Raw genomic sequence first — 25,701 nt, 5'->3', positions numbered from 1 at the left:
CGTTTCTTACCACACTCACCCTTGCTATCTCTTCTCCCTGTAGCCTCACTCTCCCCCCTCCATCCCTCTCATTCACGCACATATATTCTGTTTTACTTCGGCTAATCTTCATTCTTCTCCTTTTCAGTAGATGTCTCCATCTTTCTAATTGTTCCTCCCTGCTGTCACTGCATATCACAATATCATCTGTGAACATCATGGTCCAAGGGGATTCCAGTCTAACCTCATCTGTCAACCTATCCATTACCACAGCAAACGGGAAGGTGCCCTGGGCTGATCCTTAATGCAGTCCTACCTCCACCTTAAATGCTTCTGTCACAGCTATGGCACACCTGACCACTGTTCTGCTGCCCTCATACATGTCCTGTACTATTCTGACATATTTGTCCATCACACCAGGCTTATGCATGCAGTACTACAGTTCCTCTCTTGGTACTCTGTCATGGGCTTTCTCTAGATCCACAAATACACAATGTAGCTCCTTCTAACCTTCTCTGTAGTTTTCATTTCGCGTCCTCAAGGCAAATTATGCACCTGTGGTACTCTTTCTAGGCATGAAACCATACTGTTGCTTGCAGATACTGACTTCTGACCTGAGTCTACCCTCCACTATTCTTTCCAATAACTTCATTGTGTGGGTCATCAACTTTATTCCTCTATAGTTGCCACAGCTCTGCAAGTTCCCTTTGTTCTTCAAAATGGGAACAAGCACACTTTTCCTCCATACTTCAGGCATCTTCTCGCCTGCTAGTATTCTGTTGAATAGGTTGGTCAAAAACTCCGCAGCCACCTCTCCAAATTGTTTCCATACCTCCACCAGTATGTCATTAGGACCAACTGCCTTACCATCTGTAGTGCCTTTTCGAACTTCCCCCTTGCTAATCATTGCCACTTCCTGGTCCATCACACTTGCCTCTTCTACTCTTCCCTCTCTCTCATTTTCTTCATTCATCAACTTTTCAAGTATTCTTTCCATCTACTTAGCATACTACTGACACCATCTATCCTTTATCACCCTTACCTGCTGCACATCCTTCCCATCTCTATCCCTCTGTCTGTCCAACCTGTAGTGATCCTTTTCTCCTTGTTTTGTGTCCAACTTGGTGTACATGTCGTAAAATATCTCGTTTACCCTTCGCTACCTCTACCTTTGCCCTCCGTCACATCTCAATGTTGTTCCTTCGCCTCTCTTCAGTCCTCTCACTGTCCCACTTCTTCTTCGCTAATCTCTTTGCTTGTATGACTTAATGTATTTGGGGGTTCCACCACCAAGTCTTCTTCCCCCCCTTTCCTACCAGAAGACACACCCAAGTACTCTCCTGCATGACTGTCTGATCACCGTAGCTGTAGTAGTCCAGTCTTCCGGGAGCTTCTCCTGTCCATCAAGAGTTTGTCTCACCTCTTTCCGAACGTTCACACAGCATTCTTTCTTTTTCAGCCTCCACCACATGGTTATCTGCTCTACCTTTGTCTTCTTAATCTTCGTACCCACCACCAAAGTCATCGTACACATCCTATGCTGTCGAGCTACAAACTCCCCTACCACTACCTTACAGTCAGTAACCTCTTTCAGATTACATCATCTGCACAAAATATAATCTACCTGCGTGCTTCTACCTCCGGTCTTGTAGGTCACTCTACGTTCCTGCCTCTTCTGGAAATAAGTGTTCACTGCAGCCATTTCCATCCTTCTTGCAAAGTCCACCACCACCACCTGTCCCTCAAGGTTTCTTTAAATGGATGCCATAGTTACCCATCACTTCTTCATTGCCCCTGTTTCCTTCACCAATATGTCCATTGCAATCTGCACCAATCACAACTCTCTGTCTGGGATGCTCAGAACTACTTCATCTAGTTCCTTCCAGAATTTCTCTTTCAACTCTAGGGAACATCCTACCTGTGGGGCATAGCCGCTAATCACATTATCCATAACACCCTCAATTTCAAATTTTATCCTCATCACTTGATCTGATACTCTTTTCACCTCCAAGACGTTCTTAGCCAGGTCTTCCTTTAAAATAACCCCTACTCCGTTTCTCTTCCCATCTACTCTATGGCAAAATAATTTAAACCCTGCTCCTAAACCTCTAGCCTTACTACCTTTTCACCTGCTTTCTTGGATGCACAATATATCAACCTTTCTCCTAATCATCATGTCAACCAATTCCTCAGCTTTTCATGTCATAGTCCAACATTCAAAGTCTCTCCACTCAGTCGTAGGCTCTGTGCATTCCTCTTCTTCTTCTGATGATGAATTAGGTTTTCTCCTCTTTTTTTTTATTCGACCCACAGTAGCTGAATTTCCACCGACGCCCTACAGGTTCGTGGTGCCGGGGGCGGGTGTTTTGAACCCGGGCCACTACCGATCCTTTATGGGATTCTTTAGATGAATGCTCATATTGGTTTGGCACAGGTTTTACGCCGGATGCACTTCCTGACATAACTCTCTGCATTTATCCAGGCTTGGGACTAACCTACAGATTGCACTGCCTTGTGCCCCCTTAGGGCTGCATTGTGCCCACATAGGGCTGCATTTATTTATTTAGGAACGTCTTTGACATTCTCAATGGTGAAAAATGAAGTTAAACTGGCTGATATTAGTCAATACTTTTCCAGAATGAGAGTGCTTAAGAAGAAGATGCTATTTATGTGGCACTGTTTCAAGCAGGTGTAACATACAAGAGAAAAGAGAGTTGGTTATATTGTTTTTTGTATTAATTTCACCAAAATCCCTCACATTGTGTTTTGGGTTATCTTCACTATTGTCATTTAATTTCCAATCTGACATGTTTATTTATTTTGGCATTGTACTTTATATTTTCTTTATTTTGAAAGTCATCGCTTTATTTTGAAAACCGGTGGAAATGATGTAAGTCAGGCCTGTCTCTCGCCAGTGGGCCAGGAATCTGATTGCGAAAGGTGCCCTTTTGTATGACATGAAGCTCACACTTTTGATTTCATTTCATATGAGACAGGAATAAAACAGCAGTCATACAGCAACCTCTGTGTCCAGTCTCCCTCTATGCACCAGAACACAACGCAGTGTAGCCAGGTTGTGTGGACTGGCCCGGCGACACAGGCATCAGGTGTAGGTGGAGATGGGCCTGCCTCAAATTGGAGGCTCGAGCCAAAAAAAATCAAATGAATGAAATTCAATTTTAATCTTGGATTTATAAATGAACATGTACTTATATTCTATATATTTTTTCATGCATCAAGAAAATTTATTTTCCCTTAGGGAGATTTTGCAGCTACGTCACAAACCACACAACTTTTTGTTTATGACGCCACATTGGTAGGCAAGCTTTGGAAGGAGACTCTTGTCTTATCACAATGAAGAAGATTTTCAAACGATCTGTTTTCTCCGTGCAATACAGAGTGTAATACAGTAATGGTTACCACTTGCGTGGGAGTGGGCTGTCATAATAGACAGGATAAAACAAAAGAAGAAAGTCTTTTCATCCATTTTCTGTGGACTCACGAAGATGTGGATTGCCGCCATAAGACGGGAGGGATAGCAGCCTTCCAGTCCCAGCCGTATTTGCAGTGATCACTTTATCGAAAGTAAGTACATCTAGGCAAGAGCTATTAATTTGTTTGCATTTTTTATGATGATATTATAATATTACAGTTCATGTTTGTGGCTATTGAAAATAAAAATAACTATTACATACGGATCTATCTTCAATCTGGAATCAAGACAATGTATACATAAGTGTGTAAAAATTTTTACAGTGGCAGTGAGAACAAACGATCCAGCTTCTTGTATAAAGGTGACCATGTTCTTGTTTACAAAACCTGCGGTGAATTATTTGTATACATCCAGACTTTTGTTGGCTTTTAATTCCACGCTGCTTTATGGGGAAGGATTATGTATAATATAGTTGTATATGTCTGGATAACAGATGTTTGGATAATTGACAACACTCATAACAGAAGAAAACTCTTATCCGTGGTCTCTATGGATCACTCCTTATTGACTTGATTTTCTCCACTTTACGGTCCTTTCACTGCTGATACAGATGTTTGATGTTGTCAGACAAAGAAAATTCATCACGGCATTCACTTGTGCTCTCCATTATTTAGAGGGAAAAAAAAGAAAGAAAAGAAAGCATACAAAAACAACCAAAACCTACGCTAGCGCGTCTGGATTCTTCTGTAGAAGCGTGCGTACCAATATGGCTGAATAAACAAATGCACATGGTCCCGTGACGTCACATGCAAATCCGCCATTGTACACTTCAGAGGCTTCAATAGTGCTTCTAAATTTTCTCTTACGACACCCCACCCTAGGAAGAAGACAACAACTGACCATATGTGGCTGCAAGACCTTTTTTTGTAGAAAGATCTCCACATCATCTGTTTTTTTGCTTAAAAGCCACAAGATTATCTGCTCCTGTTTCTAGAACAGCAGTGTTGTATTTGCCAAAATTTCCCATGTGCAAATTCAAAATACAGTACCTGGTTTTTTTTTTTGGGAGGGGGGGGGGCGGTTTGCTCAGAATCAGAAGCAGCTTTATTGGGCAAGTATGTAACAACACACAAGGAATTATTTTCTCCGGTAGTTGTTGATGCCCCAGTACATCATACATGTTGAGTACGGAGAACAATAGACAGGTTTTTTTTTTCTTATAAGAACTCAAGGATGCAGTCTTTTAACATGTAGACCTCATGGAATGCCCATTTCAGTGATAGTCCAGTGCAATAATAATCGTACAAAGGGTGTCAAGACCTCAACGAGTGTATCCAGTTTAAAATGACGAGTCGTGCGCTTTCTTATATTATACTAATACTGATTGGCCCTGCAGGGTGTGACAACAACAACTTGAGGCAGAAAAGGGCCTCATGTTGCATTGTAATTGTAAGTTAGCTGTTCAAGAATTTAATAACTTAATTGCAGGAGGGAAGAGGCTGTTGGAATGCTTGCTAGTTTTGGTTTGCATTGATTGGTAGCACCTACTCAATGTAAGGAGCTGGAAGAGCTGGTGGCTGGGTCATGGAGGGTCTTGTTCTTGTTCGGGTGGCGTGCAAGTCCTCAATAGTGGGTAGGGTGTTGCTGACAATCCGCTCAGCATTTTTAATTGTCCGTTGCAGTTGGAGTTTGTCCTTTTTTTGTTGCAACCCCAAACCAGATTGTGATTGAGGTGCACAGTATTATTTCAATGACTGCTGTGTAGAGCTGTCTCAGCAGCTCTTGTGGCAGGCCATGCTTCCTCAGAACCCGAAAGAAGGATGTGCTTTGCTAGGCTTTTTTGAGCTTTTTTTGAGGGTTGACACAAGACAGTTGGACAGTGTGAGGGGCAGCTGTCGTAAAGGAGATAGAGTCATTGGCAGATGGCAGACGAGATGCTGAGCTGAGAAGCTTGGAGGAGAGGAGTTACGGGATAATGGCGTTCAACACACAGATGAAGTTGACGAACAGGATCCTTGCATAGGTTCCCTCGTTTTTTTTTTTAGGTATTCAAGGATGAAGTGCAGACCCATGTTGACTGCATCATCTGCAGACCTATAGTATTAGCTTGGTAGGCAAACTGCAGTGTGTCACTCTCGAGGTGCTCCAGCATGTGGCGTTCATGGGGACTTCATGACTAAAAATGTCAAAGCAACAGGCCTCTCATCCTTTAGACCCGAGTTTGCTGGTTTCTTGGGGGCCAGGATGATGGTGCATCATTTTAACCAGGTTGGTACATCACACAGTTTTGGAGACCTGTTGAAGATCTTTGTGAAGACTGGGGAAGTTGGACTGCGCAAACCTTGAGGGAGGATTGGACATGAGGTCTGGGCCTGCCGTTGCCTCAATTGACTACTTTTGAAAGTTTAGGGCTTTGGTGATATCACATTTTTCCTAATGTGCATATTCTAGATCTTGAGACACCTTTATATAAGGTATAGAGCAATCCAAACAATCATGTATCATGCTGTAAAATGTAAATTATTTTTGTGCTTCTTTTTTGGTATGCACAAACAAATGCACATTGATTTTATTGTAGTACTTGAATGCCTTTTGTCCTGGGATGTCATCAAATCATGCAACAAATCACTTACAAAGCACACTCGTAAAAGATTCTACTTTGTTACAGTGGGTGGAAAAAGTGTGCAAACCTTTTTTTTCCATTTTTTAAATTTATCCGTAAATTGGTCAGAAAAAGTAGTCTGATCTTAATCTAAAGCACAATAATAAAGAGTCTGTTTAATTAATACCACACAAACAATTCGATTTTCACATTTTTAATGGAAAATAACACGCAAACATTCACAGGACAGGGAAGAAAAAAACAAGTTAATCCTTGGTTTAAAAAACTGGTTGACCCTACTTTGGCAGCAGTAACCTTAACCGAATGTTTCCTGTAGTGGCAGGAAATGAACTTTTCCATTGATGAAAGCTGTCTATCCCTTGAAGAAAACCACACCCGTATCATGATGCTTCCTCCACTATGCTTAATATTTGGGATTTGATTGGATTTATTTGGTTGAGCACATTAATACTAATAGGGTTCTAATGTGGATTTGCTGCGCCATTTTCCCTTCCCCACTTGGCGTTCTGTTACCCCCCAATTCAGTTTAACAATTCAGCTTTGGGTTCATCTGTGGACAGAATATTTTGCCAGCTGCAGAGCATCCAAATGTTCTTTAGCAAACTTGAAACATCCATCGTTTGTGTTTTCTCATGAACCCGATCTTGTGTAATGTTTTATTTGTGCCAGTGATTGCTGTAAAAGCCTTTTCGCACTGCACTTGGTAACGTGTAAGCCAGCGCCTACTGCACTATTCATTGTGTCTGCTGAGGTAGGGCAGCGTGGAATGTTGCAGCAAAAGTAGAGGGTGGCTGACGTAACGCAGCCTCAAATAGATAAATGCTCATTTTTTGTTCTGTGTGTGCATATTCATCCTGTTTTGGGTTTGTCTGTTTCAAGTCAACCAAAAGAAAGACATGAGGACCAAAGCTTTTAGTTTAACTTTAAGTTTGTCATAACTTAATACCGTTTTGATTTTGCAACAACTTTGGTATTTCAAAGATTTTTATCATCATCTATGATCACTGACATTTTGAAAACTGTGATGCACAGCCAAAGCATTAATCATTATATAGTGGAACAAGAAAGTGTGTGAACCCTATGGTATTTCTTTTATTTCTGCATAATTTGATCATAAAATGTGACCTGATCTTTATCTAATATCACAAGAACAAACTAAAGTCATTGCATACAAGGAATTACATTTCGCTATTTTCCATTGAAAACAATGTAAAAGTTCACAGGAAGGGGAGAGAAAGTAAGTAAACGTCTAAGGCTATGGATTGCACAAGAGTTAATTAGGGTCAGGTGAGCATCCACATGAAGTCCAATCAATGAGCCAGGATTGGAGGTGTGACTTCAAGCTGCATAGGCCACTAGAAAACACACCAGATTAGTGCCATCTCCTGTTAAGAATCATTTTCTGATGTGTGCCAAGCCTGGTTCAAAAAAGCTTTCAGAAGATCTACAATTAAGTTGTTGACCTGTATAAAGCTGGGAAATCTTATAAAAGCGTTTCAAAAGGTCTTGATGTTCATCAGTCCCGGGTAGGTTGTCTATAAATAGAGAAAGGTTAGCACTGTTCCTTCTTTTACAAGGAGTGGCTATCCTTTAAGAATGACTACAAGAACACAATACAGAATGCTCAATAAAGTAAAAGATGAAGTTTGCATTTTCTCCAAGAACTCCAGTTTCCTCCAACATCCCAAAAATATGCATGGTAGGTTAATTGACTAAATTGGCCGTATGTGTGAATGTGAGGGTGAACGGTTATCGATACGTTTCCTGTGACTGGCTAGCAACCAGGGCAAGGAGAGGTTTTGTCTATTTTGACTTCGGACAGTGTGGCAATTTTTTTTTGTTTGTTTGTTTTTATGCACAGTGCGTGTAAACTAATGGCTTCAACTCTGTATGTGCAAGTGTGTGTTGTTCACCGTTTGCAGTCCCGCATATTTGCGGATTTTGTTCTGTTTCCCCATAATGTACTGTATTATTACAACCTTAAGGTACACTTAGAAGTTTTAAATTCTCTCCTAAATAAATGGGGTGCCTTATATCTGGCACGCCTTATGTACACAGTGAATTCCAAAATCTGTAAATGTTGTTGTGTGACTAGTGCAATAAAGTACTGTACACCGGAACACATTGGTTTTAGTGTGTATGTAAGCTACCATATGATGGCACTCATGAAGGAGTGAGGAACAATTGAATTTCACATCTGTAACCAGGAGAACGTTATATTGCCCCACACACAGCCAATGTAGGCAAGTCATTCCTGAAGATGTTGGAGGTCCTTAGTGCCGGAAGGCATGCTGGGAGGATATAAATACCATTTAAAAGTGCTTGTTTTGTGTCATTTATTTTTTTTCTGTCAGTTTCTTGTATTTTATTATTTGCTATCTATGCTATTCTGTTTGCTATGGTGTGATAGTTTTAGTTTTGATGTGACACTGTGAGTGTGATCATCTTCAGTAATAACTTGTCTACACTAGCTCTGTGCGGGACAATTTAAGCTTCTCCTTACAAATATAAAATTGCAATTGTTCCCCAATTCCTTGTGAGCGCCATCATATGGCAGCTTACATGTACGTACTCTTAAACACAAGCTAGCATGCATGCTAACAATATAACCGGTGTGTTCAAGTGTTCTTCATTGGTCTAATCACACAAGAAAACTTCCAGATTTTGAAACTTGTTGTGGACATAAGGTACACTGTCCATTTTGGAGAAAATTTAAGACTTTTTAGTGCGCCTTATGCTCGAAAAATATGGTACATATACATGAGTATTTAAATACTGGGTCCATTATTTGCGGATTTTCAATATTCGCGAAGAGGTAAATGACGTAACCCCCGTGACTAATGATGGAAGACTATATATTTACATGTGCACGCTCGCGCACATTACAGAGGCAGGTCTAAAAAACAACCTCCTCTATAAATGTTAGTTTTGTTCATTTCTTTCAGTGCACATGCTTTATCAAACAACTACACTTGCTACATCAGTACTGACATCCTGTAGCAGCATTTTTGGTGTTGCATTGGTTTATTTATTATGATGTTTTCTTTGTTGTTATAGGTGTAAATGTCCCAGAGATCCCTTGTGTGTCCATGCTGCGCCACCTTTACCTAAAGTGGGTCCGTCTCACTAAACCTCAGCCATTTAAAGAGTTCCTCTGTGTGAGCCTGAGATCCTTTGTAATGCGGAACTGTGCAGGTCCAACCAACTCTCTCAAATATGTTCCACTGGTTACTGGTTTAGCTTCAGCCCGAAATCTTGAGCAGCTGGAGTTGGTGAGAGTTCCTTTCCTTGGAGGGCTCATCCAACATGTGGTCGAGGACAGCTGGAGATCAGGTCAGGAAAATGTTTTCCCCACTCACAACATATGCACTCAAGTCTTAAAAGGAAAATATAGAATTAAAAAATATGCACTAAACATCCCCAATTTTACAACTTAATGATATCCAGTCAAAGAATTGGTTAACTTGGCGGAGAACTGTACTGCAATATACCTGGACTCATATTTAATACTTTCTGTTACATCAGTAACATGAGAGAATCAAATATATGGACAGCTCTCAGTATGATGTAGTATATATTGTGCGTGTGTGTATATATATATATATATATATATATATATATATATATATATATATATATATATATATATTGTATATTGTACAAGTGGTTTTGTGTAGTGACTGATCTTTCTCTCTTATAAAACGTTAAAGGTGTGATTGTAAATATTTCATCTGAGTTACTTTATCTTAGATCAAATATGTTTTATACTTCTGTATTTATATTGGTTTAAGCATCTTGTGGAGTACTGCTCGTTATTTCATACTTGCCTAAGTTATAAACACAATTACCGAAATCACTGATCCGATCATAAGATGGAGCATTGATTCTATATAAAAGACCTGTTCATTTGGTGTTTATACTTGTATACTTAATTGTTCAAAATAATATATCTTTACAATAAAGTATCTTTGTTCACCATTTATGCCAGTAAGGCATAGTGACAGACAGCACAAATTAAGGGTCTTCAATTAAATGGATCAACAATCTGCTCTTTGTGACATTTTTGTTTGTTGGTGTGCCGTAAGATCTTTCAATTGTAAATTACTGTTATGGCCTTGGCTTCAAAAAGGTTGGAATTCGCTGCTCTGGTCAGCTCATGTTCAACAGAATGGCAGCATGTTTACAAACACCCACGACCGGTAGCACTAGCTTTCTTGGCTGCTTATCGTTTTGTTGATGGCTTGCAAACCATCTTATATTAAAAGTATGTGAAAATACCTCAAGCAAGCCTTACACAAAGTCCTCTCCTGTCCTGAGCATCGTTGACCACCAACACACATTTTTCGCCCATTATCTTCTTATAATAAAGTCGGCACGATCCACTCCTGATGTCATCCCCATGGTAATGAGTGTATTCAGTCACATTTGAGTTGACCAGATAAAGCCTACTGATTGTAAAGAACAGGATACGATGATATCCGACAATGCAATCATGAACGAGCAAATTTGTTTTGTCTTCTGAGCCGCACATTACGTTGTCTTTTTTTTTTTTCTTTTTTTTTTTAAGACTATACGCCATCAGATTGTACAGTTCTACATCAAAAGACACTTAAAAAAACCTGTATAAATCAACTATAAACTGGCTTTTGCATTTAGATATACTGTCCAAGATGATGACGTGGAGTAAATATCTTTCTTGGAGCCGATCATTTACATCACTGATCGGATTGGCGAATTATGACTTCAAAACCGATCGGAAAAAAATGCCAATTGTCTGTCCGATCAGGCCGATCAAATCTGTGTAAAGTGTAGATGATAATAAAGGCTTTTGATTTGACTTGATTTAATGTATGCATCATTTGTAGGATAATGCAGTAACACCAGTAGAAGGAAAACTGATTCTGTTTGTATTGTGACTGTATTTGGACAACAAAACTGATTCTGTGGTGTTCTTGCAGGAGGATTTCGGAACCTTCACACCATTGTGTTTGGAGCCTGTAAAAATGCCCTGGAAGTGGACTTGGGTTACCTTGTCATCACTGCTGCTCGCAGGTCCTTACACACACACACACACCTAACATAGTACACACTCGTCTTTACTGTACATATCGTCAACTAGATCAGTGGTTTTCAAACTCGGGGCCGCGGTGCTATGTCGAGGTGTGTGGAGGGCAGTCATGAACACTTTTCAGTTTTTAATTTTACTACCGAGCACACAAGCCCACTCCAGCCACTGAAATGACAAATGAAATGATGAAAGATGTTACAAGAAAAAAAAATGAGTTGGATTTTTGTTTATTCTTGGTGGCTTGGTAAAAGTGCCAGTATCATTTTTTAACTGTAAAAGTGACCGCTGAAGTGATGATTATTGCTATACAAGCCAATGTGTATTTATAGAAAAACTGTGTGTGTGTGTGGGGGGGGGTTGCAAAAAAGTTTGGGAACCATTGCGCTAGATCTTGAGCATAGCCTGAGTTCAGTTTGGAACAAGCCTTTGATATTTGTATGGTTCGCAAATACAGTCAACTAACTAACTTTCTTACGGCTTGTCCTGTCTGTGAAACATAATTTCTGAACTGAAAAATTTATGATTTAATGTTAATCACTGCATTCCCAATCCTTCACTGTTTCAACAGACTTCATGAGCTACGTATCCAGCCATCACTGACTAAAGATGGAGTGTTCTCAGCTCTCAAGATGGCTGAACTAGAATTTCCTCAGTTTGATACTCTTCATCTCGGATACGTGGATGAGTTCCTGCTCCAATGTTAGTTCATACTTTTCAATATAATCTCCATTCTGAGAAATTAGATGATATTTTATGTTATTGTATGTTAAAGGTACGTCAGCTGCGTGTTCAAGACGTATCATCTAGAATCTAACCTCAGTCTTTCTCGTGTGGTCTTGCATGTTCTCCCTGTGCTTACTTTGGTTTTCTCCGGGTATTCAGGCTTCCTCCCGTATTTCATAAATATTGAAGACTCTAAATTGTCCATGGGTGTAAATGAGAATGTAAATATGGTAATTGCTTGGTCAGAGCTCTGGGGCTCGGTGGAGCCCTGAGCTTGCTCCCCACTGAGCCCTGGAGCTTGCTCGCTGGGGAGCAAGCTCACACCACTTGGCGGAGCGAGCTCGTCAGACTCCCCGTCATTCTGCCAGAAGAAAAAAAGTATTCAACATAATTCACAGCCACAGGTTCAAATCTGTATGGAAGTATTCCTCCGTCTTCCCAATCAACTGATACTGCTATTTCTTTATCAGAGGAAGATAAATCTGAGAAATCAGCACTGGGCATAATAGTGTCCTATATAATCAAGCGTTTGGAATGGCACGTAACGCGGCACATCCGCACATGTAGGTCATGTGACTCGCGAAAATGGCGGCGCACCAGAAAATTCGTAATTGTTGATGAATCTTCTCAAAACCCTATTAAATGAGAGAGGATTTAACATGTTATCGAGATAGAGTTCATATTACATGACCTATTGGATACATTGTTACTCCAAACCACCGGAATTTTCCTTAAAAAATACATCTGTACACGACAAAAAAAATATTTATCACCGCGTTATAGTGGTTTCATGATATGTTCATGGTGACTATGTTGGTCATTTTCCTGTTAAATAACCCACGAGCAATCAAATCTGAACAAAGAAACTGTTGGCTGGACATTCATCTGGAGGATTTTCTGGTAGCAGAATTAATTGTTCCATTAGTCAGCAAAGCAGGCTTAGGCCATCATGTTTGACTGTTAGATTCATGTTCTTTTTTTTGAAGATACTGTGTTATTATGACACCAGATGTAATGGGGTAACTGATGCTGTAGTAGTACACATGCCTGACTTTGGTATAGGCAGCGTGGGATCAATTACCGCTCAGTGATGGTGCCCATATGTGCCCTGCGACTGATTGGTGACCAGTTCAAGGTATAGTCTGCCTTTTGCCCAGTTTTTGCTAGAATAGGTTCTGGCACTCCCGTGACCCTTTGTGAGGGAAGATGGATGGATTGATAAATTTAATGGGCATCTTGAATAAGGCCAGTGAGGTCTGCTTTTCTTTCCATGTCATTCTTGGTTCTTTTGTGATCTCCTAGAGGAGTGTAACACTGTGGCCCATGACATCGCCAAACATGCATAAACCCGACCTCGACAACTTAACAAAACATTATCGTGACATTCGTGAAAGAAAATTTGTTGGAACTTGCAAAACACTTTCATCTTGCAGCAAGACACTGGTGACCCTAAACATAAAGCTAAAACTACAATGGAATGGTTTAGATAAAAGAGTATTCAGGCATTAGAGTGGCACAGGCAAGGTCCAGACTTATTTCACTTTCATGATCTCTGGCCAGACCTGAAAACTGCAGATGCTGTCCATTCAGTCTGACTGAGCATGAGCTGTTTTTGAAAGAAGAGTAGGCAAAAATTTCAGTGTCTAGATGTGCCAAGCTGAATGAGACATACCCCAAAAGACTTGCCGCTGTATTTGCAATAAAAGGTGGCTCTACAAGATAATATAGTGGGGCTGAATTTCAAATATGTGCCAAATTTTTCAAATATTTATTTGCTGAAAGTTATGAAAACTACATAATTTCCATTCCACTCAAATATGTATGTGCTACTTTTTGTTTGCTACTTTCTGATCACACAAAAGCTCAATAAAACAAAGTTTCCGCCTGTAAGTTAGCAAGATGTGAAAACGTTCAAGCAGTATGATTACTTTTTCAAGGTTTTGTAGCTAACGATGCAGCTCTTCTGCTTACTCTTTGTCTTTGACATGATAATGCTTCATCAGCCACTTAGCAATTCTTTTGCTGTAAAACTTTTGCTAAACTAGCTGATCATATCATTGGTGAAATAAAGTGCAAAATGGCGTGTTGATGGAAACATTTTCAGAACCACGTAGATGATTAAAGATCGATGACATGGTTGTTTCATTTCACTTCTCCTGACATAACTCTTTACCAACAAATAAATTAAAAAGTCAGTTTTCCATAATCTCCCGTTCAAAGTCATTGTTGTATATTATATCTGACCTGTAAAACAACTTTATTTAGCAGTTATCAAACACTTCAGTTATGCAGAAATAATCCCAATTGATCTTTTGAGTCTGTATATCTTTTTTTTTTTTTTTTTCAATTAATACTCCCAACAGTAAAGTGGAAAGATGTTGAACAACAGTGATCAAATTTCAAAATGCAAATTTGAAATTAGCAGCAGAAAGTCTATTTTAATAATCACGCAGAGATAAAATGTTTTACATGTATACTTTTGGGGTAATTAAAATTTGTTGTCTTCAAATATAGGTAAGATGAGTCATTCACAGCTGGTAAAGTATGGTCTGGCTGATATTGTAGAGAACCCAGGCATCATCACTGATATTGGCATTAGAGTGGTGAATGAGGTGTTCAGTAATATAAAATTCCTGCTTATCTACAATTGCCCTCACCTTCATAACCCTCACCAATGGATTACAGGTAATCAATAATTATTCATAGACACATTACCCATGTACTTGTGGGTAAAACATTCTGTGCTACATTTTGTGTCCTCAGATCAGTCAAGGTGGAGTCGACTTGTTGATCTCACATTGGTACGCTGTCATGCTATCAAACTGGAGTCTTTCGCCCAGTTCATAGAAGCACTGCCCAGTTTAGAGTTCATATGTCTGGACCAGATGTTTCGAGAACCACCAAAGGTAATTTTAGAACATATTCATGAGGGATTTTTAATAACACTTTCTCAGACTGATAATTCGCAGACGAGTCAAACTGCTGCAGTGTTGTTCTTAATATTTGCTAGGAGGACTTGGTGTCAGATTTTTCTCTTTTTTTAACCTCAAGTATCGAGGCTGGTATCAGTAGGCTTCATGCATACCAGATACAGAGAAATAAGGTCAGTATCAGCCTGATACCAATACCTGTTATCAGTACTCACCTGACACTAATATTACCACTCACTTAATCATACTGTTTTGACTTGGAAATGTTGTGGATTTGGGCTTTTAGGAGTCATTAATATGTAGAACAAACTATGGAGCTACATCATAAATAAATGCATAGTACAAGTATTTTAGGCAGGCTCCTATTTCTGGAGACTGGAGTTCAGATCCTGGCCCCACTTATGTGGAGTTGCATGTTATCCCCATACCTATGTTTTTTCTGAGGGCTACGGTTTCCTCCCACATCCCAAAAACATGACTGGTAGGTTAATTGAAAACTCTAAATTGTCCTGCAATGGACCTTTCCGACTGGTGATCTTAAGCTCCGCCCCCTTAGCTACAGTTGCCATTTCCCACAAACTTTACTGCTCACATCCTTAATGGCGACTGAACAGAACAGGTTTGAAGTCGATTCTTTATTTGCCAAATGCGTCAGATTTGTCCAAGATAGTTCTACAGAGAGTTCTCAACCATTTCACGCAAGGATATGTACACGGAATTAAGATTTTGGATGGAGCAGGACGCAATGTCAGAGTTAGAGCGAATTATTGGCGATCGATGCAAAAAAAAAAATTACGCCTCAAACTTCATATTCAAATCCAAGAGGATAAAATAGTGGAATCGTACTGCACATGTAAAGCAGGGTGAGTACTTTTTACTTGGAAAGATCATGAGTAATATCATTGTAGTCTTTATGTGAGTTAGGTTTGATTTTCTACAAGTGGATTTAAACAATGGTGATTAACTCAGTCAGTACCGTCGTCACCAGATAAAAAAGTTTGACTTAGCTCGTAATCGAACCCAGTCCTCTGTCTTAAAAGTCTGATTTGATACAAATAGGCAAATAGATATTTATTTTGCATGACATCGCGCATTTACGTATCACTAACCCAACTCTTCGGTATAAAACATTACACACTTCATTCAGCAGGTTAGTGATAAACTAAGAAAATGAAAGTTTTCCGGCAATGTATAAAGCACTGATAATAATTAAATCAAACTCAGAGAAGATACTTCTCTATCGCTTACCTTCGAACATACAGCCTTCTTTTTCTTGATACTGTTCACATTTAGTTGTCCGTGCGGTCTTCCCCAAGCCTTAATCCATGTATACACTTCGTCAACTGTGTTTTAGGCTTTAGATAATGAATCAACCGAGCCCCTTGTAACGAAGAAGGATATCTTTCATCAGAAATGCACATTCCCCAAGCGCATCTGAGGACCATTTTCTTCGTAACATTAACATTTCCAAGCGCACGCTACTGACAACCAGTGTTGCTTGTAGGACAACATGGCGGCAGGGTCGTGTCAAGCCAGGGCTTAAGACAACACAGCTATCTGATTGACTATTATTGTATGATTAATTGACAGGTTGGAAAGGTCCATTGTCTGGCAACCAGTTTAAGGTGCACCCCGCCTCCTGCCCAAAGTTAGCTGTGATAGGCTCCTGCACTCCTGTGAACTTTTGAGGATAAACAGCTTGGAAAATGGATATGTTTGATATTTTTTTTGCTCTTTTCAGGGCGTTTTAGTGCCATATGTTTGAGCCATTGTAAAAATAAATTACTAGGATAGATGAAGACCAAAGAAAGTTATTGGAACTTGGACTAGTCACTTTTTTTCCAGGACATGGACATGAATTGGACATGGGAGTCCAAGACACAGGACTTAATGTGACATGATGACTGACTTGATTATTGTATTGATTGAGGAATTTTTTTTCATATATTCTTTGATTATAGATAACTGGCAAGTAATTAAATTGAAATTGAAAATGAATGGGAAAAATATTCTGTTGTAGAATCATTTTGGTCTCCTCGATGAAAGAAACACACTTGTCATTGTTTATGTATGTCAGGGATGTGCCAGAGTTGGCCTGAGTGCAGGAACTGGTATTGGTGTGTCCTCGGCTCTCGTCAGCAACCACAACTCTAACAATGACAACAACAACCACCACCACCGTCACCATCACAACGAAGCCAACCTGCCTGCTCCTCCACCTCCTCCGCACCCACCCCCTCCTCCACCGCCTCCACCACCTCCACCTGTTTATAACATTCAAAGACAGCATCAGCAAAATGGTAAGTCCCATCAGCATTTTCAGTAAGTGGAGAAACAATCATACCAGTTGGTCATACACTGTTTTGTATTGCTTTATATAGTGGTCTCTAGTTGGAAGCTGATTAACTTTCAGATTTGATCCCTGCATAAAATTATGAACATTTAAAACAAGGGTGTCAACCTCATTTTTCGCGCGGGCCATATTGTAGTTATGGTTTCCCTCAGAGGGGCCGTCACTGGGCCGCAATTTCTCAACTTTATCATTTATGATATACAGAGATGACAATTTTCTGCGGATTCGCGGAATTCTGAGTTTTTTCGGGCTGAAATTATCTTTGTGAAACGTGTAAATCTGTTGAGAAAATGTTTTTTTGGGGGGGTATTGTCTGTTTCCATTCCATTTGGTGTTTATAATAACAACAACATTGCAATTCCCGGCAGTATTTTTGCGGTTTTTAGTCGGTATTTTCACTCTGACGTTAACATGTTAGCATGTTTGCCAGGATGGCAAAAGTCTTGGAGCGAAAAGATGAAGGTCGTGCCGGTAAATAGATAAAAACCACGGGGTAAAAAATTGTTTCAGATGGTCATGGCTTGAAAAAAGAGTAACCGTGCAGATAGGAACGAAAACTGTATCAACATGTCTAACCGAACACATACAAAAAGTGTACATTCCCAGCAAAGTACTGTGCACTCTGTGTTCCGATAGGAGCAAAAAAATATCCAGGAGCATATCAAACCAGGAAACACAAAGGTAAGTTAGATGTAAATTTCTCATATTATAAAATTGACAACTGTTAATACGATGAGGTCTATCTGTAGCACTGGCCCTGTAGTTCACGCATTTTATCGCTCACTTTTATATTTTATTTTCTCTCTCTCTCTCTCCTCTCTCTCTCTCTCTCTCTCTCTCTCTCTCTCTCTCTCTCCTCTCTCTCTCTCTCTCTCTCTCTCTCTCCTCTCTCTCTCTCTCTCTCTCTTCCCTCTCTCTGTGTGTGTGTGTATATATATATATATATATATATATATATATATATATACACACACACACATACACTGGTACCTCGGTTTTCGAATGTCTTGGTTTTCATACAAATCGGTTTTTGAACGAAAATTTAGAGATTTTTTTTTGCTTTGGTTTTCGAACGAAAATCGGTGTTCGAACACCCCGACCAGCTGACCCACGACGATTTGTTACTGTGCTTTCGAATGCACCCCGGAAAAAAAACGGAAAAAACGTAACGCACGCAAGTGCTTGGCACAACCAGTTGACTGACACATTGCTCTGCTCGCGGACGTTTCCCAGTACTGTAGTGACTTTTTTTCTTCAAACTTAGCAACATTAACCCCCAATCATGGCTCCAAAGAAGGCACGTGGGACTGCTGGTGCTGAAAAAAGGAAAGTGGTGCGTAAAACTGTCAACTTCAAGAAGGGTTTGATAGCCGAGCACGAATCTGGTGTGCGTGTTTCTGAGCTATCGAAGAAGTATGGCATGGCAAAAACGACGATCAGCACCATTCTGAAACACCTCAAATCAAGTGATGTTGCTGAAAGAGCAACCGCGGAGGCCACGGATCTTGGAGGAAGTCGAAAAGTTGCTTCTTATTTTCGTTAACGAGCAGTAGTTAGCTGGGGATAGTGTTGGTGAGGAAGGGAGGTAGGATGTCTCAAGTGCCGATATAAAAGCTATCTGCGCCAAATGGAATGACATCCATAAAATTGTAGAACTCCATCACCCTAACAAAGCAGAATGTTGCAGAGCACTGCAAAATTTCAATGACATGTTATGAGCCACTTCAGGAAGGTGCTCAAAAGATGGCAGGTCTACATTAGATTCTTTCTTTGTTAACCGAAGACATTTGAAACAGTTGTTTTGCATTGCTTTTTTTCTTTTGTTCCATTAACCCTACCTCTAGTTGCGATTTAAATGTTTTATACATGTTACGTACTTTCTGTGCAAATAAAAAAGAATTTGTTTTATTTATTTATTGCTTGTTTAAAGTTATTCTGCACTTTTGTTAATAAAAAAGGTTTACAAGGCTGGGGCCAAGTCGCTACAGATACAGCAATGCACTCTCAGCCTAGCATACTCCACTAGGCTAAAGCATTCATTTTAAGCAAAAACTAAATATATATTTATTAAATTATTTAATTACCATAATTTAATGATTTAATTATATAAAGTATTCAAACTATACATGTATTTCTATGATGGAATACATTGAGATGCGACATAGGACAAAGGTAGAGGTGGAAAAAGCCAAACAAGAGGCATATGACGATATGTATGCCAGGTTGGATACGAAAGAGGGAGAAAAGGATCTCTACTGGTTGGCCAGATAAAGGGATACAGATGGGAAGGATGTGCAGCAAGTAAAGGTGATTAAGGATAGTGGAATATGTTGACTGGTGCCAGTAAAGTACTAAGTAGATGGAAAGAGTACTTTGAAAAGTTAATGAATGAAGAAAATGGGAGAGAAGGTAGAGTAGAAGAGGCAAGCGTGAATGACCAGGAAGTGGCAATGATTAGTAAGGGGGAAGTTAGAAAGGCATTGAACAGAATGAAAAATGGAAAGACAGTTGGTCCTGATGACATACCAGTGGAGGTATGGAAGAAATTTGGAGAGTTGGCTGTGGAGTTTTTGACCAACTCATTCAATAGAATACTAACACAAAAGTGTGCTAGTCCCCATTTTTAAGAACAAAGGCGATGTTCAGAGCTGTGGAAACTATAGAGGAATAAAGATGATGAGCGACACAATGAAGTTATGGGAAAGAGTAGTGGAGGCTAGACTCAGGAAAGAAGTATCTGCGAGCAACAGTATGGTTTCATGCCTAGAAAGAGTCCCACAGATGTATTATTTGGCTTGAGGATGCTCGTGGAAAAGTACTTAGAAGGACAGAAGGAGCTACATTGTGTCTTTGTAGACCTAGAGAAAGCCTATGACAGAGTACGAAGAGAGGAACTGTGGTACTGCATGTGCAAGTTTGGTGTGGCGTAGAAATATGTTTGAATAGTACAGGACATGTATGAGGGCAGCAGAACAGCGGTGAGGTGTGCCGTTGGTGTGTCAGAAGAATTTAAGGTGGAGGTGGAACTGCATCTGAGCGCTGAGCCCCTTCCTGTTCACGGTAGTAATGGATAGACTGACAGATGAGGTTAGACTGGAATCCCCTTGGACTACGATGTTGATGATATTGTCATCTGCAGTGAAAGCAGAGAGCAGCCAGAGGAACAATTTGAAAGATGGAGGCAAGCACTGGAAAGGAGAGGACTGAAGATTAGCCAAAGTAAAACAGAATAAATGTGCGTGAATGTGAGGGGCGGAGGAGGCGGAGTGAAGCTCCAAGGAGAAGAGATAGCGAGGGTGGATGACTCCACATACTTGGGGTCAACAATACAGAGCAATGGAGAGTGTGGTAAGTAAAGAAGTGAAGAAACGGGTCCAAGCGGGGTGGCACAGTTGGCGGAAGGTGTCTGGTGTTCCATGCGGCAGAAAGGTCTCTGCTAGGATGAACGGCAAAGTTTATAAAACAAAGGTGAGGCCGGCCATGATGTACGGATCAGAGACGGTGGCACTTAAGAAACAAGAGGGAGCAGAACTGACGGTAGCAGAAATGAAGATCCTGAGGTTCTTGCTTGGAGTGAACAGGTTGGATAGAATTAGAAACGAGCTCATTAGAGGGAAAGCCAAAGTTGGATGTTTTGGAGACAAGGTTAAGAGAGAGCAGACTTAGATTGTTTGAACATGTCCAGAGACAAGAGAGTGAATATATTGGTAGAAGGGCCCTGAGGATGGAGCTGCCAGGCAAAAGAGTGAGAGGACGACCAAAGAAAAGGTTGATGGAGGTTGTGAGGGAGGACATGAGGACAGTGGGTGTTAGAGAAGAAGATGCACGAGATAGACTTAGATGGAAAAAGATGACACGCTGTGGCGACCCCTCACGGGACAAGCCAAGAGGAAAAGAAGAACTTAAGTTAATTTCTTTTCAAATTTATGTATCATCGTGTTGTAAAAAGTTTGAATGTGATTACATATATGTATGGATGAGTTTATTTATATTTTAAGACATCCACAAAGCTATCAAATGCATTTAAACTGCCTCTATCACAGCTTTTTCATTTTATGATTTCATTTTTTATACTTTTTTCTTTTAAACATTCCTCAAGGGAAAGAAATTCCCACACAAAACACTAAATTTCTCCAGAAGTCATAATCCAATTTTCCAAGTTGTTAGTACATTGTACACAAGTTGAAGTGATCAATTCCAACCAAACTCATCATATTATACAGCATATACAGTTCACCGTTGGTTTTGGGAAATCACATCAAATTTTATTCGCGGACAATATCGGCACGAGGTGACCTTTTGCCCGACTACGAGCCGACTACGGTATAACCACGGTGTCTGCTTGCATTAAAGCATTACCCTTAGAGAGAGAGAGAGAGCGAGAGAGAGAGAGAGAGAGAGAGAGAGAGAGAGAGAGAGAGAGCGAGATAGAGAGAGGAGAGAAGAGAGAGAGAGATCGCTATCGATCTAGCTCCGAGATCGATAGCAGAGAGAGAGATAGAGCCGAGAGAGAGAGAGGAGAGAGAGATCGAGAGCGATCTCTCTTCATCTCTCCTCTCTAGGACTCTCTCGTCTCTCTCTCTCTCTCTCTCTCTCTCTCTTCCTCTCTCTCTCTCTTCTCTTCTCTCCTCTCTCTCTCTCTCTCTCCTCCTTCTCTCCTCTCTCTCTCTCTCTCTCTCTCTCTCTCTCTCTCTCTCTCTTAGAGATCCTCTCTCTCTCTCTCTCTCTCTCTCTCTCTCTCTGATAGAGAGAGATAGAGAGGAGATGAGAGAGAGAGAGATAGATGTAGATTGCAGGTTTTCTCCAGGCACTCCTGTTTCCAGTCCTTAAATGATTCTTTTTCTTACTGGGCAGAATATTCCGCGGATTATTTCTGTCCAAATTATTGCAAAATTTTGCGATACAGTAAGGTGTTTTACGGTGTCTGATCGTGGTGGTGCCACATGTGAAGACACTACAAACCGGTTCTGATTTGCGCACGTAATAAGTCACATCCACGCACGTAGGTCTTGTGACTCGGCAAAATGGCGGCGCCCATGAAAATTCGTAATTGCCGATAAAAATCTTCTCAAAACACCATTAAATGATAGAGGATTAACCTTAAATTTTCAAGGTACAGTACATATGACATGACCTATCGAATACATTGTTAATCCAAACGACCGGACTTCCCCTGTAATGAGGTATTGTAATTATCTAGCTAAATAATCGTTTAAAGTTTTGAGCATTTCGGCCTCCCTCATGTTTAGTTTTCTGAAGGGTGGATAGAGTAATTCCATCCATTTTCTGAGCTGCTTATCCTCACAAGGGTCGCGGGAGTTTGCAGTCACAATCACACGTAGGGGCAATTTAAAGTCTCCTATTAATGGATGTCTTTGGGATGTAGGAGGAAACCAGAGTGCCCAGAGAAAACCCACATGCACACGTCACTCAGCCGGGGCCTGGATTTGAACCCCAGTCCTCAGAACTGTGAGGCCAACTCTAACCAGTTGCCCCACTGTGTCACCTAGAGTAATTCAATTTTTTTTTTTAATCAAATCTATTAAGGGAGAATTTAATGTTTGGAATAATTCAAATGTGGTCTTAAATGGAATCATTGAGAAGAAATTTAGGGAAGGTTTTCATTTTTATTGTGGGTATTCTTCACAGTAGTGCTATAGGTGAGTTATTCTATCGTATGAAATCATCTTTTCAGAGCAAATAATTTTTTTTCCACAAAAGTCGTGTGTAATTCAAATTGGTTTAGCTCTGTGAATATTGGTGAAATATTAATTCCTAAAAACTTAGTTAAAAGAATGCGGTAAGGGTTAGCTCTCTGATCTTTTGGATTCCATAAGTCTGCTGTTATTGTGAGTATTGTTGTTTTGGTCAAGTTAATCAAGGAATCTAATATTTGGGGAAAATGTTGTGAGATTGAAGCCGCCTGAAAATATGATGGGTTTTTTAAATAAAGAATATCATCATCATACAGAGTGAGTTTGTGTTCTGTCACTGCCAAGTGCATATGTTTTACTAGCATTCTGACGTACATTCGGTATGGAAAATATTCAGAGCCCCTTAAAAGTTTTCACTTTAATATTGTAGCCATTTGCTAAAATCAATTAATGTTTCCCCTCAATTTAGTATTCAGACCATTTCCTCGGTATTTAGTAGAAGCACCCTTTTGATCTAATACAGCCATGAGTCCTTTTGGAAATTATTAAATAATTTTTTCACACCTGGATTTGGGCATCCTCAGATCCTCTCCAGTTCTACCAGACTGCAAGGTGAATGTTGAACATAAAACATTTTCAGGTCTCTCCAGAGATGCTCAATTTGGTTTTAAATCAGAGGTCTGCCTGGGGGATTAAAGAACAGTCATTGAGTTGTTCCGAAATCATTCCTTTGTTATTTTCACTATGTTCTTTGGGTCATTGTCTTGTTGGAAGGTTAACCTTACCTAATGAACCTGAGGGCTCTGGAGAAGAATTGCATCAATCATATCCCTATACTTCGCTGTATTCATCTTCCCTTTGATTACAATCACTTCTCCTGTCACAGGATGATATTGCCACCACCATGTTTCACTGTTGGTACTGTATTACAGTTGTCCCCAACCTTTTTATCACTGCGTGACAATTTTTACTGAGAAGGGTTACATAGGAGGTTAGTATTGAATATTGTTTGTATTGAAAATCAGATATGATAAACATGATAATGAAAAATATAATAATGAAATAAATGTAAAATAAACAAAAAATACATGGGAAAAACAAAGAACAAGAACCAGCAATTCCACAGTTCTTTCTCTTATCTAAATATACCTACACAACTGTTAATTTTTTAAAAATAATTAAACACTTCATGAATGTTATTTTTCAACAGATTAAATACATTTGTCAGTTTTAAACATCTCCTCTCGTTTCCCCTCTCCCTTACCTCACTCTGTTGGCGACCACAGCCCTAACGCTCTCTGACTGGTCACTATAATAACGTTTAAACATTCCTTCAAAATAAGATACAGATACGCCACGAACGTGAATTTAAAGTGCATGAAAAAAAATGTTCTCACCATAACGCTAATACCTGAGCTTGATTCTCTGCAACTAGATGGTCGCGTCTGTGGGTAATGGGAGACAATGACACCCCAAGTGTGTTGCTCATGTCACGTTTTTTCTGTTGTTTTGTTTTGGTTGCCGTCACTGCAGAAAACCCTGCTTCATACAGATAGGATGTCGGAAACGGCAACAGGGTTTTCATTGGTTTGGTGGCGATCTCCGGATATTCTGCCATGACTTAAATCCAGCACAGCGGCAGGGTTGTTGTCTTGAAAATACTTGTAAGGGCACGTCAATCACCAGCAGTTGATCTTCTTCTTGCACAGACACGCTGGATTCACCTGGTTTGTTGTTCAATGAGTCGTGGATCCATCCCTTGGCAGTTCGTGGGTCCTTTTTGGTTGAGAAGTAGCACTCGAACTCATTTAGTAGCAACGGCAGGTAATCGTATACCAGCTGGGAGAATGAAGGCTCAATCTCGCACAAAATCCTCGCTGTTTGAAATGTCAAATATCCCTCTTTTCACGCGGCATCTCCACAAATCTAGTTTGACTTTAAATCCAGCCACTTTTTCTGCCAACTTGAAGAACCTTGACATTTTCCCCCTGAATATGTCACACAAGTAACCCAGTTTTCCGACCCTCCTCACAAACCTCCTCAAAAAGTTGCTAGTTAAGGGTGTGTGCTTTGATCTGGTTAATAAGTTTCTTTTCTTGGAAGGTGTAGGCTCTACTTCTGTCTCTTCACTGGACCTTTTCCCCTTTGAAAAGAAACTTTACAAAGATGTGTTTTTTACTCATTTTGCTAGCTTGTGGGGGTAAATTTGGCCGTTGAAGTGACCGAGATGTAACCAAGACAATCTGGTCATTTTTCAAGATAAGAGATTGTGCAGACTTGGATAATGAATAGAACGGAACTAATTATTTCTTAGGTGGCCCGGTACTAATTTATCGACAGACCGGCCCCGGTGGTTGGGGACTACTGCTGTATTAGACCGCTGATGAGAAGTGCCTGGTTTTCTCCACACATACCACTTAGAAGTAAGGCCAAAAATATATATCTTGGTCTCATAAGACCACAGAATCTCATTACTAACCATCCTCAAGGGGATTTCTTTTTTTTTTAACGCAAACTCCATGAAGCTTACATGGCTCTCGTAACAAGGAGAAGCTTCGGTTGGGCCACTCTACCATAAAGCCCCAACTGGTGGAGGCCTGCAGTGATAGTTGACTTTCTAGAAGTTTCTCTCAATTCAGGACTACATCGCTGTAGCTCACCCACAATGATCTTTGGGTTATCCTTTACATCTCACACCAAGGCTCTTCTCTCACATTTGCTTACTTTGGCCTGACTGCCAGCTCTAAGAAGAGTTGTGGTTGTCCAAACGTCTCACAGTTAAGGATTATGGAGGATACTGTGCTCTTAAAAACCTAACGTGCAGCAGAAATTATTTTGTTATCTTTGCACTACACAAATGACTGCATCTCGAGGCACCCGATTGTCAAACTCCTGCACTTCGCAGATGACACCACAGTCATCGACCTCGTCAAAGACT

The 25,701-nt window shown here is 40.2% G+C and overlaps 1 protein-coding gene across 3 annotated transcripts in view; it reads left to right on the top strand.

Moving 5' to 3' along the window:
* Positions 1-25,701, top strand: part of fbxo38 (F-box protein 38) — a 101,784-nt gene that overhangs the window by 47,370 nt on the left and 28,713 nt on the right. For 2 of the 3 annotated variants that reach the window (XM_061834580.1, XM_061834581.1), the window contains exons 6-12: positions 9,093-9,368; positions 10,994-11,087; positions 11,672-11,802; positions 14,341-14,511; positions 14,590-14,732; positions 16,834-17,056; positions 17,746-17,790. In XM_061834580.1, the coding sequence (XP_061690564.1) occupies positions 9,093-9,368; positions 10,994-11,087; positions 11,672-11,802; positions 14,341-14,511; positions 14,590-14,732; positions 16,834-17,056; positions 17,746-17,790 (1,083 nt within the window). The remainder of the gene's footprint in view (positions 1-9,092; positions 9,369-10,993; positions 11,088-11,671; positions 11,803-14,340; positions 14,512-14,589; positions 14,733-16,833; positions 17,057-17,745; positions 17,791-25,701) is intronic. The other variant, XM_061834582.1, reaches the window with a different exon arrangement.

This window comes from Syngnathoides biaculeatus, chromosome 11 (assembly GCF_019802595.1).
Source record: "Syngnathoides biaculeatus isolate LvHL_M chromosome 11, ASM1980259v1, whole genome shotgun sequence".
Lineage (NCBI taxonomy): Eukaryota > Metazoa > Chordata > Actinopteri > Syngnathiformes > Syngnathidae > Syngnathoides > Syngnathoides biaculeatus.
The sequence above is the reverse complement of the archived record's forward strand: the minus strand, read 5'-3'. Positions and strand labels throughout refer to the sequence as shown.